This window comes from Battus philenor, unplaced genomic scaffold, assembly GCF_028537555.1.
Source record: "Battus philenor isolate CCGP_79_NKW_IND1 unplaced genomic scaffold, ilBatPhil1.0.hap1 SCAF_15, whole genome shotgun sequence".
NCBI lineage: Eukaryota > Metazoa > Arthropoda > Insecta > Lepidoptera > Papilionidae > Battus > Battus philenor.
In genome coordinates, this window is record NW_027181677.1 from 11046138 (window position 1) to 11061713 (window position 15576).

At 32.6% G+C, this 15576-nt stretch overlaps 1 protein-coding gene across 1 annotated transcript in view; it reads left to right on the top strand.

Annotated features, from left to right (window-relative positions):
• Positions 1–9434: 9434 nt before the first annotated feature.
• LOC137918909 (protein NDNF-like) overlaps positions 9435–15576 on the top strand; it is a 59433-nt gene continuing 53291 nt past the window's right edge. Inside the window, exon 1 of the mRNA XM_068761844.1 lies at positions 9435–9796. Coding sequence (XP_068617945.1) covers positions 9786–9796 — 11 coding nt within the window. The 5' untranslated portion in view covers positions 9435–9785. The remainder of the gene's footprint in view (positions 9797–15576) is intronic.

The following is a 15576-nucleotide window of genomic DNA, read 5'->3' on the forward strand; positions in this document are numbered from 1 at the left end:
CACTTAATGATATTATCCATTGTCAGTGTAAATAGTCTTTGACGATTTCGCATATAGCTGCTAACACTGTTGCTGTGGCGGCGTGGTGATGAAAATCGATTATCTCTATCAATTACTCGGATCTCGGCGAGTGCACTGCGGTAGCGGACTTGTAACTCGCTTGCTATTGCTATATATAGATTATAGAGCGATACCGGCCGGCTCGTTATGTCCTGTTAAACGATTTTGTAGTGGCTTTATGTGGATAAGATATTAAATCGATTTCTCATTTTTATTTAAAAAAAAAATTGTAAAATATTGATTATACGCAGTTCGTTTTTATACAAGGTTTTATGATTTTTTGTTGTTCATTATTATTCAGGGATACCTCCGAAAGTGTGAAAACGTAAGTACTTATGATAACTTGACTTTACTGGGATCATCATCGGTCTCTATTCATTATCTGTCTCTACATACTTTACTGCTTCAACTGAATGACTTTAGAAAAAAAATAACATGACAGATTTCAAAGCTTTGAATATGTGTGACTAATGCGCGAAACCAACTCCCCTCCCCCTTTAGTGGTTTTTGCACCCGAAACCAATCACTCTGATATTGCCGCTTATTACAAACTGACAACATTAAGAATACACGGGCATATTCAAGAATACTGGTTTCACTTAAAAGGTTATATAGCTAATAAGAGAAGAAAAAACAAAGAAGAGTTTCTGCTACTCTGTAGAAAAATAATAAGTATAGTAATAGACAGAAATAAAAGCTAATAAAAATGTAAGCAACAAAAACAAAAAAAAAATTATGTAAAACCAAGTGATATTATAATAATCCTAAATAGAAATAAAATAATATAAATGTAAAAGAGTAATGAGGGATGTATGAAAGGCGTTACAGAGCGAAAGGAAAAGATAGAAGAATTGTGGCAAGAATGAAAATAACGAAAGATCATACGATGTATGAAAGACGATAATGAAAATAAAAAAAAATATCTGAAAAAATTAAATAATGTTGAATAGTCCCTGTCCCACACAAGATAGGGGGTACAAGAGGCTCCCAATAGTGGGAGCCATAAAAAAAACACTCTGTGGGAGCTTTTATATCAATAGTCTGATTGTAGATCATTAATAATGTTATGTAAAACTAGGAATGAACTTCACCTATTTTTCTCTTCTGTAGTACTGGAACTCGTAAAATGGAAACAAAGGTAACGAGGTATTTCGACACATTGTCCATTGTTTATCAACCTCTCTGTTTTTTGCATACTATATTATACTCTATTTTTACGATATCGATGATCCGGATCTTAAGCTTCAAGCCATATAATAAAAGGTATATTTTTTACGTAGACATAATACTCAGGATATTTTAATAAAAAATTAATAAACGCACGCCCTGTATCATTAGTGCCTTACTTTTACAGTGTATCACGTAATTAAATACTCTTCGGATACAGTAAATGAGAAATTACCGGTCACTATAACACTTACCATAATCGTTAACAATTCAAACGCACCGTACAAACAAAACGCAAACAACATCCAACAAGTTGGCGCCAGATTTAAATATCTCGATAGTGCTATAAATCAATTATGTCACTTAATGTACTATGTATAGAGTATAACTTACATTGGCGATTGTGTTGGTGGAACGAAAAAATAATTTTGTAAGATTTGCAGAATGAGCCGATATCGGAATCTTCCTATTAAAGCGGCGAGCTAAGGGCGGGGCCACACTGACGCTTTGATTACATCTTTTGGTACCGAAAAACTTGGCTCTTATTACATCGAGGATAACCTCACGGGTGCTTCAGCGCTAATGAAATAATTTCATGTGTAATTTAAGACTGTTTAAGATGTCAAATTTTAAATTGGATGCGCGAAAAGGGATGTTTTAAAATAATAAATTAATCGGTTCTGTGAAGGCGATGCGGCTGTCTAAAGTTGAGGTGATTTCGTGCTAAGAAGGATCGTGTTTTGTTTTCGTTGTACGGCGACCGTCCGCGTGAAGGTGATGGATGGAAAATGCGCTTTATTAGCTTTCGGTAAATTATAAAGGTTTTACGGTTTTTTAAGTCCTGTTGAATTGCGTGCGCCGTTATCATTTTAAAGGAGACAGTACATCGACGCGAAATGTATCGTAAAATAATTACGAATTTCATTCAAATCAATTTAAGATGGAATATGAAACTAATTATAAACTTTAAAAAAATCTAGGTGAGTATATACAATATACATAATAAAAAGTAACTTAGAGCACATCAATTCTTTTTATATATTTGTTTAGCTGTTCCCCGCCCACTTTACGAACTTTATAAACTCTCCATCAAATCCTCTTGCGAGCAGAATTTCGTAAAATCCATTCTTAGTTGAAATCTACTCCGCCATAGAAATTTTCTTACGAAACTTTTAGTCTCCTAACCTTGTTACAGAGATATGTCGATGACATCTAGGTAGAAATTTTTTATAAATTATAGATGTAACAGTATAAGTTTCCGTTAACTCTGTATTACATTTTTCTGTCCTTATCTACTGTTAATTTTAATCACATTGTGTAAGGAGTATAATTTAAGCAGCATGCCGACATATAGGCCAGATGGTGGACTTAGTCGATTGCTATTGCATTGGCTAATATGATTACTGCCACTTCGGAAAGTGCTGGAGAAGAAGTGGAGTAAGAAACTCCAGCAACGCCTGAAAGAGAATTAAAAGCTTTAACGGGAGTAAATATATACCTTGTCAGGAAAAAACTTTAAAGTTTTTACTGCTATTTCTAGTCACCCTGTATAAAGTGATCACTATAAAATAAGTTACATTAATTTTTTTCCTATTATGAATTATTATCAGACCAATTGCTTATGGCAACTTAAAGTCTATATGGACACAGAGTTAACAATAACTGAATTGAGAATCCGTTTTTTCTTGAAAACTAAGGTCTTTGACCAACGTGTGTTGCTGGTGATGACATACGGACCCAAGACGTGTTCGGTTACAAAGGGCCTCATGAGAAGAATCAATGTCACCCAGAGAGCAATGGAGAGGTTATTCGTAGTTTCGCTGTGAGATGAGACACGAGGAGATCCATAGAAGAACCAAGATAATTGACGTAGGTCGAAGAATTGCTCGTCTGGAGTAACAATAGGCTGGGCACATCGCTCGTGCAATCCATGGCCGTTAGGGACGAAAGGTTCTAGGGTAGCGACGGTAGACGCAACGTGGATAGGCTCCCAATCAGGTAGACCGAGAAGCGTATACCTGGCAGTGTGCGTCCATCGGCTTTTCTTACCATATTATATTATCATTAGGTAATTTATTATTTCTGAAACCATTGATTTTTAAATAGCACGTACCATACATTAATTGACAGCAAATGAACTATACATTCACCCCATCGAAGCTTTTACGCATAAAACCAATTACCCTTTATTAAATTTGACAATGACAAAATTACAATTATACTAATGTAATAAAAAATTTCATACGATACCTCAGGGATACGAATGGCTTCCCTAGAGCAATACGATCACGTGACCACTCGGAACATCGCACGCAAGTTGTACGTACGTTAAATAAAGATTTTGTAAGACCTAAGCAGTTTAGTTTAAATGTATTTAAGTACGGGATAAACGGTGACATGCTTGTGGTTGGGAGTAACGGTCATTGGGTAGTGGTTTTGTAACACCTTGCGAAGCTTTGAACCATGCTGAACTGGCCTCATGTGTGACGAGACTATAGAATCATCTGATCAACATAAGTAGAGTACTTATGAATGTTTATTGATGTAAACACTTTAAAGCGATGAATTTATTTTAATTAATGTATAATACACCCTATTTTATGATAAAAAGGCAAAAAAAAAAGAATTTTTGAAATTCGAATTATCACATTTTAAAATTAAATAAAGTCTACTATCTGCCCCTGCAGACTTTATACTGCCAGTAGTAATTGATCTGTCGCATTCCAATAAAATAAATTAATTAATGTAACTTATTTAAGAGTGACCTCTTCAACCAGATTGATCATAAATCGCGGGTTTGATTCTTGGGATACAACCTTGTATAATTCACACTTTTTGAATTATTTATACAGGATTGCCACTGCTCACAAAAAAGTTTCCAGAGGATAGCATGTAACATCCATTGCGTACCATAATATGACACTGCGATCACGGTATATCTGTCCAAAAATATATTTTGGTGAGGCCTACACCTTGCAGTCGTCGTCTATGGGCTGAAATGACGACGGCGAGTTTATAAAGGATGACTGGAAATAGGTGTAAAAGCTTTATTACTTTTTGGAACCATATAACAACCTGACCAATCAACCTGTTTACTTCGCATGTGCGTCAGTTTTTCCGGCTTTAAATAAATTAATATAACTCACATAACTTCACTGGTTTAGTTATTGTTTTGTTAAATTTTTCGTTTTTTCAGTCTATTTTTAAAAGCAGCATGAATTAAGTCGTTACTTTGCACGCCGTCCTGCTTCATGTGCTCCAAAAGATTGGGTCTCCATCTTACAAGCTAACGTTGAAGAAGATATTTTTGCGAAAACAATTCAAAATACCGTAAAACGAGCGAAATTATACATCAACTCGGTAGGCTACTTGAGCAAAATAGTTTCTTGCAATTAATGTCATCAATTTTACACTTTTAAATAAACTGTTAACAACAACAGAGCTCTATTCTTTTATCGATTAAAAAATAGCTGCGGGTCCAAATTATAACATTACTTTTGCACCACCTGTTATTATGCGAGTTAAATGTTGGACAAATTAAAAAACAAATATAGTAAAAAGGGGATGTGACATACGGCTTAATTTGTTCAATATATTATAGAAATAAAACTGACATAAATAATTTGTACATGCCGCTATAAGACTGTAGGTTTGTCCGTAAAGCGCAGGAAACGTCGGCTTTGGAGCTTGACATTGGTCTCGCTATTAAATGTCTTTATAAACGAGACAGCGGCAGTGCTAGGTGAATAAAAAAACCAAGATTTGTTTATTTTTCATATCTTATTGCACGAGAAGGCACTCCTAGAACTGTTTAAGGAAAGTTCTTTTTTATTTCTATAACAGTGATAGTGTAAAATAAAAGTGACGTCACGTTGGTTACCTTTTTATTTGTGTACATATGGTACGTAATATTACTAATATTCTGGTGTCAGGATAAAAGCTACTTGGTTAAATTATGCATTTTTGAATGTTACAAATCTTCCGATTTATGACACTGAATATGTTTGTGAAGATAGCATGGAGGGTAAAAATATGTGAAAATATTCCTGTGGTCACCGTGTGTGAAGGTACGTTGTATGTTGAAGGTAAATCAAAGGGGTTTTAGTCGACGCACGTCCAACATAACCCTTTCTTGTCTCGAACGCATATAAAAAATATGTCAGTATTCCTCGCAGTATTTTTCTTCACCGTTTATGAGTAGTAAACAAGAAATTAACATAAAATGTGAGCCTTCCGGAATTGAACCCGTGACATGGAGTTACAGGGCTTATATGCGCGGCGCATACCACGAATCCTCTGCCAAAACTTTGTTAATGGTATTGAAGGAGGGTATGGTGTAACATTTTCCGACGTCTAGGTCTCCGGCTGCGCATGAAGGGAGCGGTCGGCCTGAACTTTTTACTGAACTTGAGATACATCTTGTGATTTTATTTAATTTATTTTATTTAAATCAGTCACTAAGTAGTGCGCACTTTTAGCTTATATGTTTACTTATATATACATATATTTACACGAGCTGATTAGTTATAGGTGTGAAAGCCTTAAAAGGGTGGATGTAAAGTTCATTTGCTGATAGTTAATGTATTTATATACAACCCATCCTAATAATTATATTATGAATAATAAATAACTGCAATAGTTATTACTTTTCTCTTCTCATACTTTATGATCATTATCATATAGTAAGTAAAAGCGTAATCAAAATTCAGATGATTGCGTGTTAAAATTAATTATTGTTTACAATTTGTCAAGAAGTTATAGGTCTGTAAAATTTAATATTCATCCCTTTCAAGCTTTTATATTTATATCCAAACACCTTGTATAGTTAGATATTCAATAACGAAAGTGTCAATATTTTTTATGGTTTATATTGTTGTTGTTTATATATTAGTCAAGCATATTCCCGTACTCATACGTAACAGATATTTATTATTTTCTAAACGCAATTCAACATTGTATATTGTGCATAAATTATGGAATCGTTATAGATGGATGCAAATAACAAATATTAAAAATTAATGCTTTGTCAGTGATTCAATAATGTTTGTACTGTAAATAAAAAAGGTTGAGAACTCCGAGTATACATTGACGACTAACTAGATTTACGCTAAGTCGTGGTCACCCACTAACCTCATGGCCTATCGTGTTTACATGTACAATTTTCTTCCACACTGTAATAGATATGACCTGTAACTTTTCTTTTTTTTTAGATTATTACAGCGTAAAAATAGTTACGTCATTGTAAAGTGCAACTTTTTGTAGCGGCAAAAATTGTAACCATCTAAATCAGAGTTCCCCAAACTTTTTTGTGTCGTAGACCCCTTGCCATGTTTTTCCGTGTTGGGTAGACCCCCTACTTACCTGATATTGATTTCCTGTAAATTTCTAACTGTAGTGAAGTTTAGTGTTAAAAACTTAAATTAAAAACACATGTTATGTTATGAAAATGTATTGCGACCACAAAGCGTATACCAACATCATACAACTTACACAATTTTATAAATATAAATAATATTTTTTTTACTTCATAGGTACTTTTATAAATAATGTAAATGTTTTGATATTATAAGATAGTATGATGTAAGTAAATAGGTACTATCTGCGTATGTGTTGAGATCCACTATCGTGGACCCCCATTTTCATTTAATGGACCCCCAAATTTTTTTTCGCTGACGTAGACCCCTAGGGGTCGATATAGACTACTTTGGGAATCACTGATCTAAATAATAAAAACTGGAATAATTCTAGTATATCTTACTGTATCCATGTACATTCCAATCCATAAAAAGGATTGGATATTTAAAAATAAAGCTTAAAAATGCTGCAATTTATTATTTACTTTATATCTACTTGCATTGATAACTATCTTTGTGATTGTTTAGTTGTTATTGGTTTTATTGATTCTTCTTTTCAGCCGATAGACGCCCTCTCCAATGCATAGGCCTCCCGAAAAGATTACCACGATGACCGGTACTGCGCTACCTGTGTCCACCGCGTCTACCAACCCGTGGTCGGCACTCAAAAACCTTTTGGCCCCAACGGTCGTAGGCAACGTATGCCATGTACCTTGCCCACTGCCAGTTCTAACGAGTCATTCTTAATAGCACGAAGATCAGTGATTTTATTTCTTCTACGGATCTCATTAATTTTTGAAAGAACATAGTCCTCTCCATTGCTTTTTGTTTTTGTTATTTGTAAATGTCAAGATTTTATCTTTTTTATAATTTATTTCAGTCAGTGCGATATGTAGTTAATAACAATAGAGTTAGCATTCCAATAAAAATACATTCAAAAGTGTGGTTATTAAAAGAGTTATGTTGGTGTCATGAAGTTAATTGCAAGATGTTCTTTGGCGGATATAGGCCTTTCCATTGAATTCAATAGTATTGGTTGAAAGCGGCCTTCGTACAGTCATAACATTTATTTCATTGTATTTACGCACGTCAATGTAATTTCGTTAGTTTTATAAAGCTGAAAACTGTTTGCCCATTTTAGACATACCCAGCATTGGTCATAATTATGGTAGCGACAGCCCTATATATTAAAGTATAATTAATAAAGGAACATTAAAATTTGCAAAAATTAATCAATTCTAGATTAATTGTCAACAAGATAACAAAAGACAATAAGGCGTTGTAAGTAGTACATATTTATACATAAAAATGTATAGATTTATTTTTATAACATATTCAAGAAGTGCGATGTGTTTATATTGACAAATCACTACCGATACCACTTTTAATAAAGCGTCGTTATTAAGTTTTAAAATTATCTTTATAATGTTTTGTATTTGCATCTATACAATCTCGATGAGATACTAATTTTGTTTGCAACAGCACGCAAGCTATCTAGTTGTTTAATGTTAAGTGATTAATAGAGACCAATTTAATGAGACAGCAATAAGCGCCAATAAATACGGTATGCGTGATTTGTATCCTTGGTTTAGAGCGGTGACGGACTGCCCATTGTCATGGTTTATATTTAAATACGAATGCGCTCCTTGGATTCCACTCGTGCTCGGTACATTTCTATTCTTTTTCTCTCTAGCAGTAAGACTAATTAAATAGTACTTTAAAGGAACGATCTGTGATAACGTTAAGTAGTAAAGGCTGTTACTCGAGCAGTGTCACGAATGCAGGCTTATAAAGGGAAAACAAAAATTCTCTTTTACGATTTTTTTTATTTGTGTTTTTTTTTTCGCCATATAGTATTGTTTTAAACGCGATGCATTCTTTAAACGAAGCACACGTGCTTTTATTAACCGTGAGTCATTGGATATATCGCTATGGCAATAAAAGAAATTAAAACCTTCGCAGCATTTCCGCGTCCGATGACCGCGCAGACCGCGTGAAAATTATCAGATATAATAAAACTTTATTCTTTCTGTTGTCGGTAAATAATGGTCATCTATTATCGGTATAAACCTTTAGTTGAAATTTAATTTCAATACCATAGTTTATGTACAGTAAAACAAAATGTTAATAAATATATCTATTAGTTTTGACTACGGGATTATATTTATAAATAATAACAATTTAAACAATAAAACAAATATTGATTCTTGCGAATAGGGTTTGCTAAGCACTTTCAGAAAATTAGGATAAATATGACGTAAAATATAAATATGATGATTCTACCAAGAAGAAACAAGCTTAAACCTTGACAGATATTATTTTAACGTCAATTTTGCAATTTTTTTCGATTATAAATCTTCTATTTGTTAGCTCTTATATAATCTTTTATTCATTAATAGATTTTATTAATCAACCATCCTTTAGCATAAGTTTTGTATATTACACGGATAAATTTAAAATAGATTCAAATTCAATATTTATTTATTTATTTGTTTTCTCTTTTTACAATTTTTGTAATGGCGAACTTATTGCCTTACAGACATTTTCTGCCAGTCAATCCAACAGTATTATATTTCAAGTTATAACGACTATTAGTTTTTGAGATAAGAAAATGTAGAGATATGCGTGTCGGTGATTCGCGGTAATAAAATTAGCGTTTCGAAGCGCCTAAGATTGAGCGCCCCTCGTGGACTTTTTGTTTATTTGATAGCGGCGATGCATCGCTAGCTTCCCACTGCACACGCACGGCTCCCAGCAGTTGAGTCTCGGCGCGTGCGACACGCACATTGCAACTTACGAAAGCTCATTGCGTTTCCGTATCGATCTCCGCGACTGTGGCCCGGCTATCGAAAAATCTAACCCTTATACAATGATTAACAATTTTTATATTAACGTACAATATTATTAAAGTTTATAAACGAATGATTGCGCAGCAAATAGTGTGGAATATTTTTATCTAACTATATATGAATTCGTTTCATAAAATCTGTCATCCCCCCACTTGTTAGATGGAGTGCATAATAGCATCGTATACATTTTGATATCGGTTTCATATACGATCCCATTTTTCATGAGCGGTTTGAATTTCAAATATGTCTTTATAAGCGTTGATGTTATTATTCGTGTGGACTATTTCCCGTTGAATGTTGACGGAGGTGGTTTAGTGGTGGCTGTTCTGTTTGGCGTTAGGTTTCCGCGCCGGATATGAATATGGGGTAAGGTATTTTTTTTGTATTTTTGGTAACGCTCTTTTTATTTCCTTTATGTCATTTTTATTTTTAATTTTATTATTATCAAATAACATGGACTTAAATCCCCAATTAAACAGATTTCTTAAATATTTTCTATAAACATATTAATATTGATAAAGAAAATCTTATAAAAATCTCGAATAAAATATACCATTTATTGTTATAGACAATACGAAATACGTAACAAACAAACACAAAAACAGTCCTTTGTTTAATTACATTTGCTGAAATATCACAGCTATTGACATTATAGGTATGCTTTTTAAATTACTAAATGCATATAAGATTTTGTTAGCTGCCTGACATGTTTAAATGTCACTGAGGTTAATAAAATAAAAATGAATATTTAATTGCATGAAATGAAAATTCATCTGGAATCTCCATATTCTAATTTCAAAACTTTATGCGTTTTCTATTAAATAATAACAATAAAATTATATTAAGAGAAATATATTTTACAATGTTCGATCGATTTATTACATACAATACACCGATATTTATTTACTTATCGTCGCGTTCTTTGTTATTTTTAGCTGCGTCAGTGTAAAATTATTTAAAAGAAAGCACACTAGTAGTATAAGCATCAAAACAATTACTGTAATGAGTTATGTCCAATTATCGGAGTATGTACTTTTATGAGTTGCTGATTCATTTGCTAGATGAACGGTAACTTCATTAAATATTGGACTTGGAAAAAAGCCAAGCAATATTAGACGAGACGATTCATGTCTTTTTTGAACTCACTTTCCAAAAATATCCTTTTCCTAAAAAGTCCTCAATTATTCTGAATTAAGGTCTTTACGATTTGAATAAAGTTAATATATATGCATTTGCTACATATATCATAGATGTCAAACCTTTATATGCAATTTACACTTTTAGTAAATTTGTGTATATCTAGTTTCATCATTTCAGCAGTAGAGCATGTACATAGGTCTCTCCATAGATTTCCAATAGAAGTTGTCTATTCAACTAACCAAAAATATCGTATATGCAGTCTAAAGTCCCTATGAAAATATTCTATGTTACAATTGACCAATTTCAAACCAATATTTTGTTATATTTCTTTGTTTTATGTAAAAATTTACAAATAAATACAAATTAGTAAAAAACCTTGGAATTATTGTAATTTGACTTTGAGAAAAACAAAATAAACGCCTTTAAAAATAAATGGTTATAAAACTAAAAAAATATGATAAAAAATCTATTTAACTACACACACAAATAATGTATTTCTTTCTAACATTTATGATGATTACATATTTCTAAGAGCAGTGGTAACCGAAAGGTAGAGGGGATCTACGATCATAGGTCACGGGTTCAATTCTCGGGATACATTCCTGTATAAATCACACTTTGTGCATTGATTAAATAGGATTGCCATTACTTACAAACAAGTACATTTTCGGACGGTCGGCATCTTCTGCATACTATATTCATTGAGATCACCAATCTGACTGCCAAGCGTATGTGGTGGTCTTTATGGTCTGAAAACGACGACGTATTTCTAGTTACTTTACGAAAAGTTACTGATATAGGCCAACGGATTGGCAAGTTAAAATGACAATGGGCAGATTGTTATATAAACCGCAGCAAAGACAGCTGATGAGACCTTAAGGTCTCTCAAGGTTCTTTCATGGAGACCACGTATCGGCACGAGCAGCGTAAAACGTCCACCACCAGGAATCTTGTCAGAGGCCGTTTCTTCACACCGGTTGAATGCTTCCAGATAGTTTTATTGGAAATATATACCTAGGAGACCTATGCCTAACTATGGACGTCCCACAGCTGAAATGACGATTATGATAATGTAATAAATAAGTGATTTCGTTACTTAATCCAAGTATTCGAGGGTTTATTTCGATAAAAAATGTTGTAAAAAAATGAGTGGAAAAAGAAACACAATGAACAGTTGAGGGAATGTCAACGTTTATCGCTAATACGTAATCAATAATGCCTATTACACTAAACCCCCGGTAACCTGACCGAGAAGCCTCACCGCTGTCATGCAATACAGCGTTCAGAATTAACTTGTTAGCGATATGTCGGACAAGCAGTCGCTTAACGAACACAATGCTAACGAATTGTGGCAATCAATAATTGTTCTGTTAGTGCTGCGAATAAATGTAATAATACGAAACCAGTTGCCACATGTGCTTTAATTATTCGTAATATAGACATCTCTAGTATTGAAGTTCACGGGATGTTTTCACAGATAAAAAAAGGCTTAAATGACTTTATATTTAATTATATAACATGGTTCCGTTGTCAAATATTTCAGTAGAAATTAAAAATTATGACGGGAGAAACACAATGAAACCATCACTCTACTATATTTTCATCCGCATGTCATAAATAAGCAATATCTTTTAAATTAGTGTCATTTACTTTTAAAGCCACATCACATTCGAATATAATCCAGAGAGTAATTGGTTATGAGTATTTTTGCACAATTTTGAATCAACCTGTGTAATGTGATAACTCTGAACATATTTTACATATTAATTTATTTTTTATATGCGAAAACCACAGTCGATTAAATTCGAGCAGCACAAGTATGCACGGATAGATAGTAAAAAATAATTAATTTTAATATGTAGTAATACGAGTTATAAAAACTCATTTTCTTGCTATGTAATCACTATAAAATTATTTATTTCTGAAACCATTGATTTTTGGATACATTTAACTCCCTAAAATTTTTATATCTATAACCAATTATCATTTATTATAAACAGTATGAGACATCTCTGGTAGATCACACTACTAATAAAATAAACCCCATTTTATAAATATTAAATTATTCTTTTTTTAGATATATTCATGTTTAATTATGACACATAATTCGAACTTAAGTTATTTTAGTGAATTTAACAAATTTTCGTCATCATTATCACATAAGCCGATGGACGCCTACTGCAAGAGCTATGCCTCCCAAAGATCGCCACGATGACAGGTCAAACAAGGTCAGGTCAAGTGGAGGGCTTACCCGCGCCACTTTAAAAGAGCATAAAACTAGCTCATTTGTCAGCAAAAGCTTTTAAATATTTTTAAGTTAATTCCAATTAACCTGTATAAAATGATCGCTCGGTAATATGTAACAGTAATTTATTTTTTTCTATTGAAATACGACAAGCTAATAACTTCTGGCAGTACAAAGTCTGCAAGGATTACTAATAAACAATAAACAATAATTTTCACTGCATTTTTATTACGCTATTTACTTCTGAAACCATACATTTTTGGATAGGATGTACCATACACTAATTGAGATTAAATGAACTATACATTCACCCCTTTGAAAATTTCACACTTATAACCAAAGATCTTGTATACTATATTGAAAATAGATGCATTATGCGTTTTTAAATAGGATTAAACTGCTTCATGTTTCTTCAAGGGTATGTTGGTTAATATTATATAAAAGTTATTTTACTGTTGACGTCTTTTAACATTGATTGTAGCCTAGCTGTCATCGTTGTTAAAAATATATAAACAAAAGTCGTGTCAAGAAATTACGGATTTAATCAAAAATACTTTGCTAAAGAAATGGGATATTACTTACTATTACGCCATTGTATTGTCTTAATAAAAATTTCATTATTTTAAAGTAAATCTTTAAATTGAAGTAAGTTCTGTAGTTTTTACGATATGTATACGAATATCGATATTTTTATGTCCATTAATGTACGACTTTATGTAAATCGTGGCATGTAAACCTCAAATCGAAGTTTAATCCTTATGATTAGTTCTGTAGAATTGGCACAGTCAATAACGATAACGTGTCGGAAGTTTCATTCTTGATGTAGTCACACTTTTTGTTATAATAAAACATAAGCTCACCAAACTAAATTGTATTGTAGTTTTGTGTATGTCCTTTTTAAAATAAATGCAGTATTGATAAGAAATAATCTTTTACCGAGTAGTGTAGTAATATTAAACACATGTAGTAATATTTTCAATGTAACGATTAATAAGAATATATATAATTCATGATTGTCGAACATTAGACTTGTCATGGTATAATTGTGTATAAAAACAATTTTATTTTCTAATCATTCGCTGGAGTAGATTGCATAACATTTGTGCCACTTACACGTCGATAAAAATTAGAAATGGAGATCGATTATTACCTTTCGATGGAGATTTAAGCCTTTGTAAATGTGGTTAGATGAATGGATGGATATATGGACGAATGAATGAATGTATGTTTGAATGAATGGTTTGATGGGTAGATAGATAGTCATTGGCTACTTTTGGGATAATAAAAGAAAAATGTTTATAAAAAATCTTGACCTCAAATGTAATATTTAACAGAAGATCCACGTAATCCATGTTAAGCTGTCACGGTAGAATACAGAGATATTTGATATCAGTCGATAATATTTGTTTTATTTCACGGTGAATGTGTAATTTTGTGTTATCTTAATAGTGCAGGAATTGATTGCTGTTAAAGATTTTAAAGAAAGGTGTAAATGAAGCGCTTCGAACATTTGCGGATTATGGTTTCAATTCTCTAACTATACTAAATTAAATAGGTAATCACCAAGTCGTTTCATAAAAAAAAGTGTTTTTATGGAGTAGCATTAAGATCAAATAAAAATTTAGATTTTTATACAATACAGTTTAAATTAAAAGCAATAACAGATTGCAGAATTAACGAAAATTTTTCAAAGTACCGTCAAAAACTGAAATTCGTTGAAATGTTCCAAAAGCTCACAACTTTAAACATTACGTTCGAAAACCAATAGACGTTCACACGCTATTTTATTATTGATTTTACTGATGAATAGATAACATAGAAACGATTTTAAGTATCGAGGTAGAAGGGAAGTGAAAATGTTATGTTATTTTTGATCCGTTGAGGATTGACCGACTTCGTTGGTACGTTAAAAATGATAGTATACATCGCATACTTACCTTGCAACTCAGTTATGAAGCTAGGTACTGTAAGGTAATACGTACATACATACTTATATTATCAGAAAAATAAAGCAGCAAGATTAATCAAAAAACCGTTAAGAACTTTTGTTTTAACTTATTTATATACATTTATGGGTGTAAGATATATATAATTTGTACGCCTGTAAAATGAGTTAGATACATATTCGCATGTAATCTGTACGTATATTAAACGTAAAGTAAGTTTGAAATTAACTAATATTTATTTAGTGTTATTTGTTAGAAATAAATATAGATATTTAATTAAAATTGCCGTCCTATCCGCGTGAAGTCTGTTAAATAATTAACTTTATAATCGACTATAAATCGTTGATAATTAGGATTTGCAATTCGTCCATGACCAGATATCGTAATGAATAATTGCTTACAAACATCTTCGTACGACCCCTTTACCTGAAGTCGGGTTACGAGCCAAGCCATCTGTTGCCCCAATTTAATGAAAAGACAAAATGCTCGTATTATTTAAATTTGTCGCCCTTATTATGTGACGGCAACACGTAAACAAAGCGATTATTAAATCGAATAACTTCACGTTTCCGTACGTGAATGACGGAATTCATGATGGCAAGGTAATGTATACGATTTTATTCATGCAGTCGACAAGCGCGGAGAATCGGAATCGATACTATGGTAATACCTTACATTACCATACTTTTTCACGCGCCTCTATGATCTATGATACATTCAGGAAATGATATACGTACAGCCTTAACATTTCAAAGGAAGTCAGTAACGTTGCGTCACGGAACTGGACACAAGTCTCTGTACAACTAGGTGTGGTT